The sequence below is a fragment of the Vicugna pacos genome, chromosome 5 (assembly GCF_048564905.1).
Source record: "Vicugna pacos chromosome 5, VicPac4, whole genome shotgun sequence".
Classification (NCBI taxonomy): domain Eukaryota; kingdom Metazoa; phylum Chordata; class Mammalia; order Artiodactyla; family Camelidae; genus Vicugna; species Vicugna pacos.
Window position 1 is genome coordinate 49,764,861 of NC_132991.1, and position 18,942 is coordinate 49,783,802.

The 18,942-nt window shown below is 42.4% G+C and overlaps 1 protein-coding gene across 4 annotated transcripts in view; it reads right to left on the reverse strand.

Moving 5' to 3' along the window:
- Positions 1 to 623: 623 nt before the first annotated feature.
- Positions 624 to 18,942, reverse strand: part of TTN (titin) — a 264,646-nt gene continuing 246,327 nt past the window's right edge. For all 4 annotated transcript variants that reach the window (XM_072961229.1, XM_072961228.1, XM_072961227.1 and 1 more), the window contains 19 exons: positions 17,833 to 18,138; positions 17,466 to 17,747; positions 16,692 to 17,285; positions 16,279 to 16,566; positions 15,877 to 16,176; positions 15,113 to 15,415; positions 14,259 to 14,561; positions 13,573 to 14,157; positions 13,150 to 13,455; positions 12,739 to 13,038; positions 11,500 to 12,075; positions 11,103 to 11,408; positions 9,677 to 10,270; positions 3,900 to 9,553; positions 3,615 to 3,771; positions 2,228 to 2,916; positions 1,981 to 2,134; positions 1,148 to 1,450; positions 624 to 1,005 (listed from right to left, as the gene is read on the reverse strand). In XM_072961229.1, coding sequence (XP_072817330.1) covers positions 707 to 1,005; positions 1,148 to 1,450; positions 1,981 to 2,134; positions 2,228 to 2,916; positions 3,615 to 3,771; positions 3,900 to 9,553; positions 9,677 to 10,270; positions 11,103 to 11,408; positions 11,500 to 12,075; positions 12,739 to 13,038; positions 13,150 to 13,455; positions 13,573 to 14,157; positions 14,259 to 14,561; positions 15,113 to 15,415; positions 15,877 to 16,176; positions 16,279 to 16,566; positions 16,692 to 17,285; positions 17,466 to 17,747; positions 17,833 to 18,138 — 12,299 coding nt within the window. In that variant the 3' untranslated portion in view covers positions 624 to 706. The remainder of the gene's footprint in view (positions 1,006 to 1,147; positions 1,451 to 1,980; positions 2,135 to 2,227; positions 2,917 to 3,614; positions 3,772 to 3,899; positions 9,554 to 9,676; positions 10,271 to 11,102; positions 11,409 to 11,499; positions 12,076 to 12,738; positions 13,039 to 13,149; positions 13,456 to 13,572; positions 14,158 to 14,258; positions 14,562 to 15,112; positions 15,416 to 15,876; positions 16,177 to 16,278; positions 16,567 to 16,691; positions 17,286 to 17,465; positions 17,748 to 17,832; positions 18,139 to 18,942) is intronic.

The window sequence follows — 18,942 nt, forward strand, 5'->3', positions numbered from 1 at the left end:
GCTTGGTTAAATGAGGGGATGGCCAGGTGATGTTACTTTTCCAAGCTACCCAGGCACTCTCTATGGTCGGAGACAGTGTGAAATGAGCGAACAAAGTGTTGGCCGTTGCACTTTGCTCTGGTAATATTTAAGTCATGATAATTTTGAGTGTGACATCATCAGAGAAAATGTAAGACGTTAAAGTGTTGCTTACAGGAGGGTAAATGCAAACATCACCAATGCCTTACATTTCTGATTCCATAAGTATTGGTGCACGTGTCAGGTGACGTGCACAGCATCGTTTAGGTGGATAGGACATCTTCAGTGGGGAATTTCTCAACCCACTGAGGCATACTTAGACATCAACATTATGTTGAGGCACAGAGATTGATTTAAGTGTTGAGCAGGGTATTCGTTCCATGAGAAACTTTCTCCTACCAACAGTTAGTTTCAATAGTTACATTGTAAAATGTCATAAAATAAATGGTACAAAACTTCATAACCGTTAAATCGGCTATATACAGTATGTACAGGTCACTAGAAAATGTATAATTTTCTTAGGTCAACAATTATGAAAATGTTGAAAGGCATATTTTTGAACTTTGACTCATTTAGGTTGATACAAAACTACTTTTTTTTTTTTAAAGTATTTACAGATCAGAAAGATTAGTCCATGTGAATCGTTTGTGAAAGGTTAAGGAGTCTGAATATGAGAGCACAGGCCCTCTTAAATGGATCGAATGTTTATATTCACAGTGGCAGAGTCAGATCCGAATTCATTCCCTAAGCTCAGGGTGTAGAGTCCACCGTCTTGTTTCTGTACGTCCATGATGATCAGAGTCGTCAGGTCATCTGTGTTTTCAATATGGAATCTCCCTTGTTGTTCTTGATTTTGAATTTTTCTTCCACCGCGGGACCATGTTATTTCCGGGGTAGGCTCACCCGTAAAAGCGCAGGCTACTGTTAAAACTTTGCCCTCATCAATGCTGATGTCAGGGGGAAGGGCTTCAATTTTAGGTGGAATTCCTTTATGGAACAACAAGAACAACAACAAAAGTTTTAGAATCACTGAAGAAATCATGTTTTGCTTTCTACTGAATTGTATGTACTAAAGACTACACCATGCTACTAGGCTTATCTGCCTCTACCAGTAATTTTTTTTGCTCACCTCTTACGCCTGCTTTAAGCATCCTACTAGTTGAACTTTCCAGTTGTGTCATACTAGATTTTCCCATAAAACTGCTGGAACTCATTCCTACAAATGACTCTTGCATGGAGGACATGCTTTGGGCAGACATGCTTGCAAATTTCATCTCAGTCATGCTGCTAGCGCTGCTGCTGCTGAAACTGCTGAAGGAGGCCTCCTGCTTGGAGGCAGACATTTGGACTGACTGAGACGAGAAGCTTCCTTGCAAGCTCGTTTCGCCACTTGTCCTCAATACTACCTCTCTGGGAGGTTCTTCAACTAGAGCTGTGGAGCATAGCAAATACACGGTGAACATCAGTGACATCTGGTTAATGGGTGACATCTGACGTTGACGTATGGCAACAGAAAACTTAAACACACACGCTTAGAAATGTAAACCAAACAATTTGCCATGGAAGCAGAAGCAAATACATACATACAGTTGTCAAGAGCTAGCTCAGTGTCTCCCAGAAACGAATCCTTGCATTTCTATCATTACATGACATGCAGGTGCTAGAATCACTGGGAGAAAAATGATTAGTCATACAGAAAATAATTTCTATGTTGTGCATTCTGAAAATAGATGTAATAGGGCACCTGGTAGCTTTGCTTTGAAAGTTAACTCATCCGTGTTCTGTTTAGCTGTAAAGAAACGTTGACCGTAGGAATGAATTCACACAGAAATTCCTGTGCCTCTTACATGTGGAATTTAATGAGGCTCCTAAGAGTCTGCTGTGCTCAGAAGACAAAAGCAAAAAAACAAAAACCACATAAAGGTCTTAAGTGAGTAAGGAAAATGGTAAAGTTATACTTACGAAGCACTGTTAAGGAAGCAGTAGCTGAACATTGGCCACGGAAATTTTTGGCCTTAATTGTATACTTTCCACTGTCGCTTACTGATGCATTTCGGATTTCAAGAGAATATACGTTTCTGGAGCGACTTACGCTGATATTTGAAGAAATAGAAATCTATAAAGAAGAGAAGAAAGTTTCTTTGAGCTCTTTGGGAGCAGATGGAGTATTTAAAATTTTCTTCAGTAATATATTCATAATTAAACTTACTGGCAGGTTGTTTTTAAACCATTCGATTTCTGGGGATGGCTCGCCACTGATTTCACAAGAAAAGAGAACATTTTGTCCTTCATTAACATTTTGAGACCTGGGCTGTGAGATGAAGGCTGGAGCATCTGAGAGTTCTTCGCTCAGGGTCAAGTCGTACTGACACTTGATGATTCCTTGGCTGGTTTTGCCTATGCAGGTGAGGACACCTTCATCTTTATGACCAGCCTGCTTGATGGTCAGAGTCTGGTCGCTGCCCGAGACACCGTATCTGTACTCCTCGGAGTTAGTGAGCTCTACCCCATTCAATACCCATTTTACGTCGGTGGCGCCAGCGATGTTGGCTTTTAAAGTCACCTTCTGACCATCAGTTATACTCATCTGAGTAGAAAATGCTTTAATTTCATGTGTTCTGATTTCTTCTGAAGCCTGTGATGTTTTAGTGATTTCCTCGTGGACAATGGATTTTTCCAGGGAGGTCGCTTCTGATTTCTTGACTTTTTCGGAAATCATAGCCTTTGAAGATTCCTGCTTGAGGGCTAGCTTTTCTTGAGATTTGACCTCTGACATCTTGATTTCTTCAGAAATTAGGGCTTTTTGGGAAACTTCCTCTTGGACAGCTGCCTTCTTCTGGGATGTAATTTCTGAGCTCTTTTGTGTAGATACTTTCTGTATCTCAGTGTCTTTTACAACTGAAAAAGAAACCTCTGTAAGGCAAACTGAATTGGAAAAAGGCCCTACCCTTTACTTTTGTGGATTATGCAAGTGAATAATATACAAAGGAAAAAATACTGACTTCTTCATGCAGTGTAGTAATACCTATTTTTTTTTCAGTCCTAGCCTTGGAAGGTTATTATGCATGACTTGAGATCCGTGTAAAGATTCCTTAAACTCAGCTATATTGAAGATGATTCTTATGACTTAAGGGAAAAAAGTTTTGAAAACAGTTGAAGGATTTAGGAGACATGTGGATTTAGGAGATTTTGATTAAATAAAAATTCTTTTAGAAGATTGAGATGAAAGCAAACTAATTTTAATTGGGAAAACTGATACTCTTTCATTAACTTTGCACTGCTTTGGAAAATTAGCAAGAGAGCAGTTTTAGGGAAGTACCATTTTGTAAATTCACCTGACTTTATTAAACATTTCTGGGAGCAGGAATCTTATATAATCTGGATGGAATCTTATATAACACCACATGCAATTAGGCACTTAGTAAGTATAAAAGTATATGCTATAGTCAAACGTGTATTTGTACATTTGTGTACAAATGGTGTTCTGTAACTTGGTAAACAGTTTTAATACTTTGTGTATGTGTGTAAGGAAGAGTGTTTAGTAATGTTTCCTAAATACTGTTTTCTGAAAATGATAAGAATAAAAGCCAACCTACCTTTTATTGTTAATTTGCAGCTGGAGGACACAGATCCAGCTGAATTTGTTATTGTACAAGTATAAAGTCCACTGTCAGAAGTATCAGTCTTGTGAATTTCTAGGAAGAACGCTCCTTTGTCTTCAGAGAGTTTATATTTACCTCCTTGTGTTATAGCCTGTTGAATGCAAGTGATACGAGTTTTAAAAAGTGATTTAATTTAAAACTTTCTTTGGGACTTAGGCAAGAGGGAAGAGGTTAGTTTTTGTAGAAGATAAAATTAAAGGGCATATAAGGACTGGTTACCTTTCCATCCTTTGTCCAGATGACAGTCGGCTGGGGTTCTCCAGTAGCTTTAACTGCAAATTTAGCAGTGCTGTCTGAAGAAACAGTTGTATCTTGCAGCCCAGTAACAATTACTGGTTTTGAGGAAATTGGTTCAGGAGCTTTTGGTTCAGTTTTCTTGGTTTCGATTGGCTCAGCAGTTTTGGGAACAGCTTTCTTGGTTTCTGCTGACTCAGCAGTTTTCTGAGCCGCTTTCTTGGCTTCTGATACGCTTGACACCTGCTCATGTATACTCTTGAAGGCTTGTCCCCTAAACTGGAAGTTGGTTTTGGAAGTTCCACCTTCACCTGAAATCTCACAAACGTATTCTCCACAGTCAGATTCGGTGAGGTTAAGGATTTTGAGCTCACAGGTACCGTCTGCTGAATGGTGAAACTGGAAATGCCCATTTTCCTTCAGTTTCTTGCCATCTTTATACCAGGCAACCTCTTTTACACGTAATACGCTACTTTCGACTGCACAGGTCAGCTTTGCTATATCTTTAGAAGCTTCTGCTCTCAGGGACTGAGTTATCTTGGGTAGGGCAGCGACTGGTCGCTGCTGCACTTTCTCTGTTGGTGTGGGTTTTGTCTCTGTGGGCGATATGGCTTTTGGGTGAGAAGTGACCGGTTCTGGGGATTTCACTCGTTTTGGAGACTTAATTCTTTCTGGGGATTTTACCCGAGGCTCCGGGGATTTGACTCTGGGTGGTGATGTCATAGCCTTTTCGGTGACCCTGGCCTTCTGAATGGTCAGAGTAAAATGTGCCTCTTGCTTGCCTTCACTGTTTTCCACCACCACGCTGTAACTGCCCTCGTCGGAAGCCTGGACTGCAGAGATCTCAAAGGTCGATTTGTACTTTGTGCTGGTCACTTGGTGGCGGGCCGAAGTGCTTATGACTTGTCCCCCACGCAGCCACGTCACAGTTGGTACTGGCTCACCATCTGTATCGCAAGAAAACCTTGCAGACTCGCCTTCGTAGACGGTTATGGACCTTGGCTTCGTGAGAATTCTCGCTGCTAAAGTCGTCTTAATCTTTCTGTGTGTGGATTTTTCTTCTAGCGACTTTTCTTCCACTGCAGCACTTTTCATTTCTGCGGATGCATAGTGTTCATAAGACGAGAGACTTTCCCTGGTCTCTGTCATCTGTGACTTCATTTCCCTGACCGAAGAGGAAGCTTCCATCTCAGATGTTTTCTTAAATGATGAGACTGCATATTCCTCTGTTCTTGTCAGCTCAGGGAAGACAGATTGGGGGACATCTTCATCTCTGCGCCGGGATGCATAGGTGGTGTAATCCCCTCCCGTGACATCCAAGGTCGCGTAGTCAGAAGCCTCACCTTTGTAGTTGGTGCACACGGCACGGTATGTTCCGCTGTCATCAATATTACAGTCTAGAATTTCCAGGGTCAGGACCCCACTCATGTTGGTATAATGGATCTTGCTGCTTTCTTGGAGTTCTACACCATTGTGGTACCATTTAACGTCGGCAGTTGGCTTAGACTGAACGTTTAAGATAAAACGTGTGTTTTGGCCACAGGGTACCCTGTGGGAGCGCATCCTCAGTGTGATTCGAGGGGCATGGTCCAGTGTAAAAGGCTGCTGACTCAAAACCTCGTATTTCCTTTCTGATGTCTTCTGAGTTTTTAAAGCAGCTTTCATGGACTCATACCTGGAAAAGATATCAAATCTTGCAGACCTCTCAAATCTTGACAGTGATCGCTCACTCGACACGGGGCTGGGGGAGCGTGGGCGAGTCCTCTCTGGGGTGGGTGACCTCCTTTCTGTGTCGTCCTCATACTCCTCAGCTGGCGGTGGACGGGTCCGGATCAGCTCGGACACCGGCCTCATTAGCTCGATGTATGTTGGAGACAGGGAGCGCCGTCGCCTCAGGAGCTTGGACACCGAGGAGGATGTCTCTCTATGAGCGTGTTTTGAGATCTCGTATTCTTCCTCAATTTCTGTAATTTCAGTCACTTCTCTCTGCCGTCGTGATTTCTTTCTTGATTTTTCTTCCTTCGCCATGTGGTCCAGCTCGCTTCTGTACTCTGAGAGCCGCTGGGTGGCAGTGACTGGACGCAGCAGCTCTTCGTCCTCTCTCTCAGCCATGATTCTCTGCCGTTGTCTGGGCTGCCGGTACGAGGCCTGGGCGTGCCGCTCCCGCAGCTCCGCGTAACTTGTGCTGGTCTCCTCCCTCGTTGGGATGTGATAGGTTGAGTATCTGAAGTCTTTTCTTGTTTCCTCCATTTTGACATGAGCTTGTGGTGAAGAGTAACGCAGACTCGAAAGCTCAAAACGTGGAGGGCTCCGGCTTGGGGGGGAAGCTGAAAAACCCAGTTCCAGCTCTTCTTCCAGACGCAGCCTCTCCTCCTCTGTTCTCTTCATCGCCAGGTAGTCGTCAATGGGGAGGAGTAACTCTTCGTCTGAAATGTCCCCAAGAGAACGTCTTCTTGGTCTGTAGTAAAAGTAGTAATCAGGAGAAGGTGTACGCCGGCGGGCCGGTCTCACCATTTCAAGATCATCTTGGGACAGTTTGGGGATCCGCCATCTAGGTCTGTATTGATCTGTGATGCGAGGAAGAGGCATCACGTAGAACTGTTCCCATCTTGAAAGGCGGATGCGCTTCGGTCTTTTCTGTACGATTCTGTCAATCTTCCCGGGCATTTCAAATTGATCACGGATCTTTTTGTACCATTTCATGTCAGACATGGGCACGAACTGCTTGATGTGTTGGTCTTCTTCTACGGTGGTCTGTTTGTACTTGCGTGGCTCTGGTACTTCGTAAGGCATACGGAGTTTTCTCTCCTCCTTCTTTTCTTCTGTCTCGAGGCGGTATTCGCCTTTTACAGTCTTGGTGCTCACAGCTGGTTTGTAAAGGATAGCAGCTTCTCTCAGTGCCTCCTGGGCCACCTGGGTCAGTGGCACAGTTTCTGTTCCAGAAAGAATTTCAGCCATCCTTAGCGTCTTGTCAATTTGCCTCTGGACGTGTCGTTCTCGCTCCTCCTCAGTCTTGAACTCCTGCTTGACGTACCTCAAGCGTTCCACTTGGAGGTGGGCCTGGCAGCTGGTGGATCCAGCTGTGTTTGTGGCTGTGACCCTGTAATAACCCGTGTCTTCAGGCAAAGTGTCCCTGATGTGCAAAGCATAATAATCCAAGCCTTCATGGATAATTTCAATGTTGGGCCCGAGGGACAGAGGATGACCATCCTTCTCCCACTTTAATGTCGGCGGGGGGATGCCAGACACTCTGATCTCAAAGCAGACGCTTTGGCCTTCTTGGCATTCTGCGTTTGCCAGTAGCCGTTTGAACATGGGTCTTAAGGTTGTGTCTGTTGGAGGTGGGTGTGGGGTTACAGTCAGCTTTGCTTTGCAGCTGTCTTCGCCGTATTTGTTCCTTGCCACGACAGTATACTCGGCGTCATCTTCTATAGTTACGCTGTTGATTGTTAATTGGTAAAGACCCTTGTCCGACTCAAATGTGTACTTCCTATCATCCTCACCCGGTTTTATTTTCTGACCTGATTTATACCATGTTACACGAGGCTCTGGGTGGACAGTTATAGTTACTCCAAACCGGACATTTTCACCCACGTAAGCTGTCTTGTTATAGAGAGGCAGGGTGAATTCTGGTGGCCTTTCCAGGAGTCTCATAGTATCTGTTCTGCGCTTAATTTTCCTCATGGTTCTACGGCAGTAATAATCGTAAACCTCTCTCACACCTTTAACAAACAGCTCTGCATAAGAACTGTCTTCTCCGTAGTCATTGACTACTTTGCATCTGTAGGTACCGTCATCGAATTTGGTAATGTCTTTGACATACATGGTGGCCACTCCATCCGCATAGGTGATTTCATATTTCTCACTGTTCTCCAGCTGTCTGACACCAAAGTACCAAGTCACCTGGGTAGACTGATCATAATTTTCAATTTTGCATACGTATTTGACGTATCCTCCTTCTTCGCCGACTGCATGCATTATCTGCCCAGAAACTGGGCCGATTTCAATGGATGCCACTTTAACTTTAGCAACGCTCACTCCCTTTTGAGATCGAACTGCACCACCACAGGAGATCCGGGCTGCTGACACAACCATGTTGAGGTCTTTCTTGATCAGGGTGTGGTAGTAACGTCGGTGTTTCAATGTCCGGATAACTTTAGTACTGACTCTTTCTATCTTCTGCTTCAGCCATGGGTGCTGGAGGGCCTCAGAGGCTGTCATGCGAGATTTTCTCTCTTTCACTAACAGCCGGTCAACAAAGTCCATGGCTTCAAGGCTGATCTCTTTGAATGCCTCCTCATCAAAAGTATATTCTGCATTCATGATGTTCTCAATCATCTGTTGGTTAGTCTCAGCCAGGAATGGATTGATACCACTCAACAGCACATACACCAGTGTTCCAAGTGACCACATGTCTGTGGCTGTGCTGACAACATCATGCTGGTGGACTTCAGGTGCATAGTATTCAGGGGCAGTGAACAGAAGCCTAAAGTTGTCCCCAGGCTTCAGCTGACGGGCTTGACCAAATTCTATGATTTTAATGATGGAGCTCCTTCTTGTCTGGTAAATGATATTTTCTGGTCTGATGTCAAAGTTTCCAATATTATGACTGTGTAAGAACTCAAGTGCTTCGCAGACCTGGCGAACATAACTTACAATTTCTCTTTCATTAAGTTCAAAAGCACTCGTGTTAATGCGTTCAAATATGTCAAGTCCTGATATGAACTCAAAGATCATAACTAATTCTTCCATGCTTTCAAATGATTCATGGAGGTATAAGATGTTGCGGTGCCTAGCAATGTTTAGAATGGAAATTTCTTTCTTTACCAAAACCTGATCAGTCCCTTTGACTTTAACAAATTTGGCCATGTATGTTTTCTTTGAGGAGGTCTCAATACAACGGTGGACAATTCCAAACTGACCACGCCCAAGATCTTCGGCAATCATGTATTTCTCGTAGAGTTCCTTGGTTTTAGAGTGAGACGCTTTAGTCATAGAAACTTCTCGGGTTTCGTCTACCTCTTCATCATAGTTCATTGCTCTGGTCTTATCTTCTTTGGTTATGGTTGGTTCTGAAGGCTCGGAAGGCTTGCTCAGGCCAAACTTATTTTCAGCTATTACACGGAACTGGTAGCTTGTTTTTCCAAATAAGTTGATGACAGTATAACGTGTTTCTCGGGCCTGTCCTACACGGATCCATCTTTCTGCAGTAGTTGCACATTTTTCAACAATGTAGTTGGTGACTTTGCTGCCACCATCTGAAGCCGGCTCAGTCCATGTTAAGTTGACAGAATCTCGTGAGACGTCACTAACTTTGACTCCTCGGGGTGGGTCGGGAACATCAGCCACGTCCAGTTCAACTGTCTTCTGATCGATTCCGAATCTGTTTTTAGCACAGACCACATAGAAACCAGCATCTTTTCGCTCCACTCCATTGGGGAAGACAAGTGACGTGAAAGATCTTGTGACAATAACTTGATAGTGGCCATTGTTGTCAATGAGATCTTGTCCTTTCTGCCAGGTGATCACTGGATCTGGTTTGCCACTGAAAGGGATCTTGATGCTGATCACCTCACCTCGGAGAGCATGAACTGCTCCCATGCCTTCCAGAGTTTTAGGCAAGTGTATCTTGGCTGGAACTGTATCAGAATAAAAGAAGGAAGAACATAATTTAGTAATACCCAGCACTAAGAATAACACCTCCCACTCGATTATTAATATGTAATCTAGCGCCAAACAGATGTTTACTGATTTGTTTTTACCTTCCACTTCCAAGGAGGCAGTGCCAGACACAGATCCTCCTTGGTTGGTGGCTCTGACTTGGTAAACTGTGGCATCATCATCTGTGACACTTGCAATGATGAGCTGGTGGTAGCCACCCTTAAACTCTTGAATTCTGTACTTTAATCCATCTGCGATGATTTCTTTGCCTTGTCTGTACCATTTCACAATAGGTTTCGGATGCCCAGTCACTTTGCAGACCAATGTAGCATTGCTCTGATATCTGACATTTAGATTTCTCAGTTCCTCTTTAAAGTGTGGGGCCTGAATGGGGACATCAGATTTGGGAGTGACAGGTTCTGATATTTCACTCCATTCACTTTCCCCACCAAGGTTTTCACATTTCACACGGAACTCATATTCAAGACCTTCAATAAGGTTTTGCACTGAAAAGACGGTCTCTCGAATTTCATCTGTTGTCACAGCAATCCATTTATTCTGCTTCTTCTCACGCTTCTCAAGGTAGTAATTTCTAATCTTTGCACCTCCATCACTGGCAGGTGGCTTCCAGGCCACAACACAAGAATCTTTTGTGACAGCAGTAATAGTTGGTTTGCCAGGAGCACCTGGCTTTTCTATTTAAAACAAACAAAAAGCATGTGACTCATGAGATGAAACAAACAGCTTTGTTAAAAACTTTAAAAAAAAAATAAAATGTTATGAACCTAATGTTTTATTAAGGATAGCTATTACAGAAAAGTGAAGTTGGTTACTTTATGCTAAGAGACTTATCAAAACACAAAGTTCCTTTTAAAGACAAAGGGGTAAGATATTAGATACACAGAAATTCAGTTTAATTGAGATAAAGGCACTTGTCCCTTATCTAAATCTTTGCTATTTCCTTTCAAACTTGTTTCTGTTAAAAAAAGTTTTCTGTAAGAAAATCAACTTTTGGTTACCAGTGGAGAAAGGGAGTGTGGAGGGATAAATTGGGAGTTTCGGATTTGCATGTACTAACTACTATATATACAATAAACAACAAGGTCCTACTGTATAGCACAGAGAACTATATTGAATATCTTGTAATAGCCTATAATGAAAAAGAATGTGAAAAGGAATATATATGTATACGTGAATCACTATGCTGTACACCAGAAATTAATACATTGTAAAGTGACAATACTTCAATTAAGAAAATAAAATAAAATATAGGAGCAAACAGTAATGAGGTATGTTCAAGTTTGGAATGTGACAGACAATGAAGATTAGTTTTTAGGTATATTGAAAGAATATTGAAAGACTGATCTTTATGAAACACTGAGGTCTAAAATTATTTGCACAGATGTTTGTTAAATATACTAGTCAAGAGTTTAAAATGTTTGACAGTTGTTAAAAAAAAAAGTCTCATGTAAAGATGGAATTTTGTCCTGCGAAGATTGCAGAGGTTGTACAAGAGTTTGTACTCACCAAATGGACTCTTAATGATCACAACTGAGGAGACTTCTAGAGGATCACTGATGCCAAAAGTGTTCTGAGCTGAAACCCGGAAGTAATACCCAGCGTTTTCTGTGAGGTTCACAATTCTACAGGTTGTCACTGAGATGGCTGAAGACACCAATTGCCATTCAGCCCCTTCCTTGGCCTCACATTTCTCCACCACGTAATTGGTGATCCAGGAGCCTCCGTCATCTGCAGGTGGTTTCCAGCTGATCACCACAGAGTTCTTCAATAGCGCTTCAATCACAATTGGTCCTGTAGGTTTGTCTGGTTTATCTGTTGGAGGAAAATACAATTATAGTGTATCTCCCAAGATTTTGTTTGTTTTCTTTAAAAATGAAAACCACTGAAATTGAAAATGAAATACCTTGTATTTCCACATCAAGGATGGTATCCACTGTTCCAAGAATGTTGCTGAGCTGAACCTTGTATTTCCCAGCATGAGTCTTGCGTTGGACGTTCTTCATGACGAGATGAGTGTAGTGCTCAGTGTTTTCAATAGTAATGTTTTCTGAGTTTTGCAGAAGTTTCTGGCCGTGGAACCAAGTGATGGCAGGTATGGGACGACCAATGTACATAACATGAAGTCGAAGGGTGGAGCCCACAGCACCATAATATTTCTCTTTCAGTGGGTAACCGGGATGGAATTGCGGTGTGGCTTGCAGGAGAAGCTTGCTGCTGGTTTCTACTTCTCCAACCTCATTGGTGGCTATGCAAGTATAAACACCTTCATCTTCTTGTTCCTCTGTCATTACTGTCAGAGTATGTGTGCGTCCATCTGAAGACATTTTGTACTTCCGGCTTTGTATGAGCTCCTTACCAAATCGGTACCATTTAATGTCAGGTAGGGGCCTCCCAACAATCTGGCATGACAGCTGAGCTGCTTCGCCCAGTTTGGTGGTAACGTCTTTCATTTCTTTGCGTACTCCTGGGGCTTCTCCAGCTGAAGGATATGGAGGATAACATTAATGCATTGTTACTACTGGATCTGTAATTGTCTGTCATTGTACATCAGGAATGAATTCATCCTATTGACTAATACTTTATCAGACACCATGATTTATATATGAGTCTAATTCTTAGAAAGTCTTCACAGTGATTGGGGGGTCATCTGGAAAACAAGGATTCCATGAGCACATCGTCACGTTATTATGTAGAGTGACTTTTTGTGATTGTGGGGCATTAACGAGGTAAAAGGGCTCGGGGAAATCTGAGTTCTCTGTAGATGTGTAGTATCTTTGCCCTTACTTAGGTTCACGGAAGTACATTTGTTGTTCACTTAAGTATGCTTGTTGACCCTTCAAGTCATATTAGGTGTATTGAAAAAAAAAACCTGACTGTATTCAAGGGAGAAATTGCTTGGAGGATATGCTTGTTCACTGCACCTTACAGTCCGCTGCTGAGGTTATGTGCTTGGAATGAAATGACTTCCTATAGAACCTATCAGCTATTCCCTGTGTGTGCATATGTCAAAGTGAGTGATTTCTTTCCAAACACTTGCTCTCCAATAAAGGTTTGTGGAGATCTACTTAGTGTAGAAGAAGAATTAGCCTTAACATGTTGTTTAGTTATGCAAACCATAAGCAGAGAACTAATGGCTACTTACATGTCAGCTTCGTCTTTACAGACATAGCAGTTCTTCGAGGTCTGCTCAGCCCCGTCTCATTCTCAGCGAAAACCCTGAATTCATATTCTGTGGCTTCTAGCAAACCCCCGACTGTGAATTGCCTGTCTTTGATGCGGTCCTTACTGCTCTTCTTCCAGGCACTGTCTCCAGATTGTCTATATTCAACCCAATATCCAAGGATTTCTTTGCCACCATCACATTCAGGTTTCTCCCATTGTAGGGTGACACTGTCTTTGGATATTGAAAGAATCTCAAGTTCTCCAGGCTGGCTTGGCTTATCTGAAATATTTTAAAACAGGTGAAAAGGAAATCAGCTTTCTGCTGAAATAAAAGAAGGCCAAAGATGGCTTCCCTCTCTGATTCTAACCCCTTCAGAAACCCTCTCCTTACCAAATGGATCTTTGCAAACAACTGGTTCAGAGGGAGGGCTGGTCTCGCTCAGGCCAACGTCATTCTGTGCGATGATGCGGAACTGATACTCAGCATCAGGAACGAGCCCGGTGACAGTGTACATTGTGGTGGTGATCTGAGTCTTGTTGTGTCTGACCCACTTGTCAGTTGATGTCTCCTTGCGTTCGATGTAATAGCCTGTGACTCGAGAACCACCATCATCTTTGGGTCGGGACCAGGACAGGCTGACAGAACTCTTGGTCACATCGAGTACTTCTGGAGGATTGCTTGGAGGCTCTGGAGGGTCTGGGTGTATAAGTGGAAAACACACGTGTTAGAGCACAGTCCCGAATCTTGTAAGCTGGCGGCTTTCATTTAGAAACAAAAGAGGATTTTTTACAGTGTTGTGGTTGGAAAACTTACTCAGTGGTGTTTTTGGTATGACTGGTTCCTCCGATTTCAAGGGTTTGCTTATTCCAAACTGGTTTTCCGCTGAAACACGGAAATGGTATTCCACGTTTTCTTTGAGGCCTTTTACCACCAGAGATGTACCCCGGACTCTGGAATCGATAGTATACCAGGCGGCTTTAGGCACTTCTCGTCTCTCGAGGATGTAGCCTAGGATGTCGGCACCACCATCGTCGGCAGGGGCTCTCCAGCTGACCCTCACAGAGCGAGCTTGTATGTCGTCATATTCAAGTGGCCCTTCTGGAGTGTTGGGATTTCCTATCACCCTGACCTTGATGTAAACAGCCTTCTTGCCACATTTGTTTTCCAGAACCAGGTCATAAGTGCCAGAATCATCCCTGTCTGCTTCTTTGATTACAAGCTCAGTGTGTGTTTCAGAGGTGGCAATCATGGCACGCTTGCTAATATCTTGGCCTTCCTTGGTCCATTTACATATTGGGAATGGTTTTCCTTTGATTGGTATGGTAAGTCTGATGACTCCACCTTGTCTTACACAGATACCTTCCTGGTATCTTTCATCAAGTTCATAATCAGGATATTCTGGGGAAAAAAGTAGGATTACAGTGAGCATTTTGGGGGGCAAGTGTAGAAAATAAGTCTTAAGGCAACTGCAGAAGAAAGTAAATGATCACATGTCTTACCAAGCATTTCAGTGACTTTGACTGTTCCTGGCACCTCAGCGGGCTCCCCGGGTCCACCAGCATTACAAGCTAGGACACGGAATCTGTATTCGGCGCCCTGAGGTAGGTGTGTTAGAGTATACTCCCGAATCTTGGTTGGGGTGGTATTACATTTGGTCCATTCATGTTGATCTACTTTCTGCATTTCAATCAAGTAGCCTGTGACTTTAGATCCTCCTTCATCTTCTGGGACACTCCAAGCCAGGGAGACTGATGTCCTTGTTGTATCAGTAACTCTTGGGTTTTGTGGCTTTCCTGGAGGAGCTAAGGAGGAGAATAAGACAACAACATACTTGTTAAAGTTGTTTCAGGGCTGAAAAATGTGCCACCTAACAAATTCAGAGAGTTGCGGAAACATGGAATGTAAACATTAGAGTATTTTTCATTTTGTAACAATTTAATTCATTTTATCAGTGAAAATCACTTAAAGCTCTTGCTTTTTCCTTTATCTTATATGTGCTTTATTTATGATCACTACTACTATCTTCATATTTATCAGATTTTAAAGTGCTTCCAGAAATATTAACTTGCTTTACAATTTTAACTGTGATGTAGGGCATATATTGTGAGTCCCACTTTAAAGAGGGAGAAAGAGACTCAAGAGAAGAATATAAGAAGTTATTTGTCAAAAGCTGCTAGGGCTGGAGCAGAGAGGCCATTGATGGCAAAGGGATACAGGTGAACTTTTATTTTTTGATTGTGGTGGTGCTTATACAACAGTACATTTCCCCAAACTTACAGAATTACATATTTCAGGAGGGTGAATGTTACTACATTAAAGTATACCTCAGTAAACTTATACAAAACACATTTACCAATTGGATCCATGGCAACGGTGGGTTTGGAAGGACGGCTTGGTTTTCCACTTCCTCTCGCGTTAATGGCTGTGACACGGTGTTCATATTCTAAGCCTTCAATAAGGCCAGTGGATCGGTACCGCGTCATCGTCACTGGTACTTTATTTACCCGGACCCACCGGTCTGCTCTCACTTCTTTGCGCTCCACAATATATCCAGTTACTTGGGCGCCACCATCATCTTCTGGTGGGTACCAGGTAAGTGTCATGCCATCACGGGAGACATCAAATATCTGTAATGTTTCTGGAGGCCCAGGAATACCTGCAGCAGGACAGAAGTAAACACAACATGGCAGTAGCAATAAATTAAAAACTCATAGATTTGTGTAAGTTTGTCTCGTATATACCATTTAAAAATGGTATCTAAGACTCTTGTGACTATTTTTCTAGTGTTTTCCTTTTTGTACTTGGTGTTCCTCATTTATTAAGCAAGTACTCTATTTTTTCTCACTATGACACTCCTCCCTCTCCCCTTCCCTCCCTCCCTCCTTTCCTCCCACCCATCCTTCCCTAACTCTCTCCTCCTCTCTTTCTTTTCATTAAAATAATTTTTAACCCTGTTGAAAACAAACAACAAAAGGAGGTTTAGGAACTTGAGAAAGACCCTGGGGTCAATTTTGTGACCTATTTTTTCTGACATTAGGGCATATTAAAAACAAATTTGTTTTTGTAAACATTTAGAATCAGAATTGGGGAGAATGGTGGAAGGGTCCAGGGACTTACTGATCCTGCTGCGACATTCTATGACCTCAGACTGCAAGTAGGAGCCAATTCCGAAGCGGTTGGTCGCAGCCACACGGAACACATACTCATTTCCTTCAATGAGTCTGGTAAACTTAAAGGTTGATCTAGTCACTGATTCAGACACTGGCAGCCATCCTGGACGATGGGCATCACGTTGCTCTACCACGTAACCGCTCAGTGGAGCACCGCCATCCAGTTCAGGTGGTTCCCAAGAAATGGTAACTGAAGTAGCATCAATTTCATCAATCTTGATAGGCCCAGTTGGTGGACCAGGCTTGTCTATGAAAGAAAAAGGAAGCCAGGAAATTAACTTTCACTTCAAATCAAAATTAGGTGACTGAACATCAACAACTTGCTTTTGCCTTTGTCCCACATCCTTACCAAGAATGATAACTTTAATGGTCTCTGAAGTAGTTCCAGTTGCATTCTTTAGTTCAAGTATATATTCTCCAGTATCTCTGATAGTGGTTTCACGGATGGTTAATTTGGCTACCTTAGTACGAGTTTCAACTGTGACACGCTCTGATTCTCTTAGTTTAGACCCAGCAAAGAACCAGGAAGCAGTAGGTGGTGGGCGACCAGCGATCGGTATCACCAGCTCCACTGGTCTGCCGGCTGGGACGTGGACAGTCTTTTGAGGCATTGTAGAAAGATCGATTGTTGGCAACACTATGAGAAAGAGAGGAGATATTTACTCTTAAGTATTGTTTCTAATGACAAAGTGTTATGAATTCTTTGTATTTCCTTCAATTTACATTACTGTTACTGTTATTTTTTGGTGATTTGGTACATACCTTTGAGGTCTTGTACGGTCACAGCTGTGACGATCTCTCTAGGTTCCGACACACCTTTCTCATTTTGTGCCCTTACTCTAAATAAGTACTCTTCACCTTCATTTAAGGAAATAACAGTGTGCTCTAGGATGGTGGGTTTTAAGGTGACAACCTTCATCCATCTCTCAGTGCCAGCTTTGCAGGCCTCAAGAACATATCCAGTGAGTCGGCTGCCACCGTCGTAGAGTGGTTTTTCCCAGGCAAGGCTAACAGTTGATTTGGTGACATCGACCACGTCTAGCTTCGTAGGCGCCAAAGGCACTTCTGAGACCAGAACCGCATCAGATGTTTCACAGGGTTCTCCAATGCCATAAATATTTTCTGGCAACACTCTGAAATAGTACATGGTTCCTTCTATGAGTCCGGAGATTCTGTAGAGTGTCTTGCTGCATTTGGTAGTTACTGTTTTGAATGCTCTCATGGCAGCTTCACGCTTCTCAATAATGTAATTGCTGACAGGAGCTCCACCATCAATTGTGGGAATTTCCCAAGTAATGGTCACAGAATCTCTTGATACTTCCTTAACTCTCACTGAAGGACAGGGACCAGGAGTATCTAAAAAATAGAATGAAAAATACATGCTTCTTACTCGCCTGATGGGTTGACTGAGTTCTCTTGCAGGAAAATATATTCAACGTAGTTACTTTCTAAAGAGGTGATCAGTCACAGTAAAAAGATACACAAGGTATATATACACTATATATATACACAGCATAGTCAAAGACAAATGCTTACCGTATACTTTAACAAGGACTGTTGCTGATTTCTTGCCAGATTGATTTTCGGCTTCAATGGTGTATTTGCCAGCGTCGTACCGGTTAACTTTGTCCACAATAAGTAAAGAGTAACTCTCAGTGGTGTCAATGATCGCCCGGCTTGCAAGGTCAATGCCCTTCTTGCTCCATGTGATGACGGGAGGTGGTCTTCCAGATACAGACACCATCAGCCGCAATGAAGCCCCAGCTCTGATGGTCACAGTCTTCTTTAAATCATCTGCAAGCTCAAGATCTGGTATTTCTGGAAAGTTAACGTCAAAACTTAATTAATTCTTGAACAGGTATGATGAGAAGATAATTCACCAAAAAGCTAATCTTATAAATACCTAGTCTTTCCACGGGCTCAATTTCAGCAGTTGACTCGCTGTATTCACTCATACCCTTCACATTCACAGCTGCAACTCTGAAGGAGTATTTCTGGCCCATTTTAAGGTCCGTCACAGTGAATTCATTATTTCTTATTGTGGCCTTGGTATGCACTCGGTACCACTGATCAGTATCCTTCTCTTGCATTTCAAGAACGTATCCTATGATGTCAGTGCCACCATCATACATGGGCTTGGTCCACGCTAAACTGATGCTGTGTTTGGTGGTATCTACGACTCTTGGAGCAGAAGGTGGTCCAGGGGTATCTGTGGAATTTTAAAAGGGGATGTGGATATTACATAAATAAGGAATCTTTGAGATTTGTATTTTTGATTTTCAAAACTCACTAAGGCATTATTCTTTGTCCACACTCACCAAGATGATTATCTTGTACTGTAACTAGGCTTTTCTGACACTACGGGACAGCAGTGTATGCTCTATTATTACCATTACTATTTTAAGAATTATACTTCTTTAGAAAGGTGGATATTTCTTTCTTCACTTTGGCTAGCCATCTGTGTCCTGCTAGCTAAACTCATTGCTTATCCATTCTCAGGAACTTTTCTTTAGTTGCTCAGCTTTCGACAGGTTAATATCACTTGTAACCTGTACATTTCTAAAAAGTATAGAAGTCAGTTTTCTATTTCCCCTATTCAGACCCAGTCACTTACTCCTTTTAGTTCTTGGGCTTAAACTCTGTACAATGATTTGCCACTTATTTTTGCAGCTCTCGTGATTTACCACTTATTTTCAAAACTCTGGTGGCAATTTCTTTGTTAGGTGCTTATTGAAATACTAGAAACCTGATGCTCTGCTAAGCCTCTTAAGGGAAACTTTGTCTTTTTTCTTTTTAGTAGTTACGTCATTACAGTGAATTTTTATCCTTATTAGGAAGATTTGTAAAATATAACCCTTTCACATTGGTAGTAGAATAATTTCTTTTTTTCATAGATTGGAAAATACTGCAACAATTTTCAGCTACTAACTTATCAACAGAAGTGGTAGTTAAAATGTTCTCTATCTTAGGCTGTATTTAAGATCTTCCTAATAAGTATGTGCCTTTCTAGACC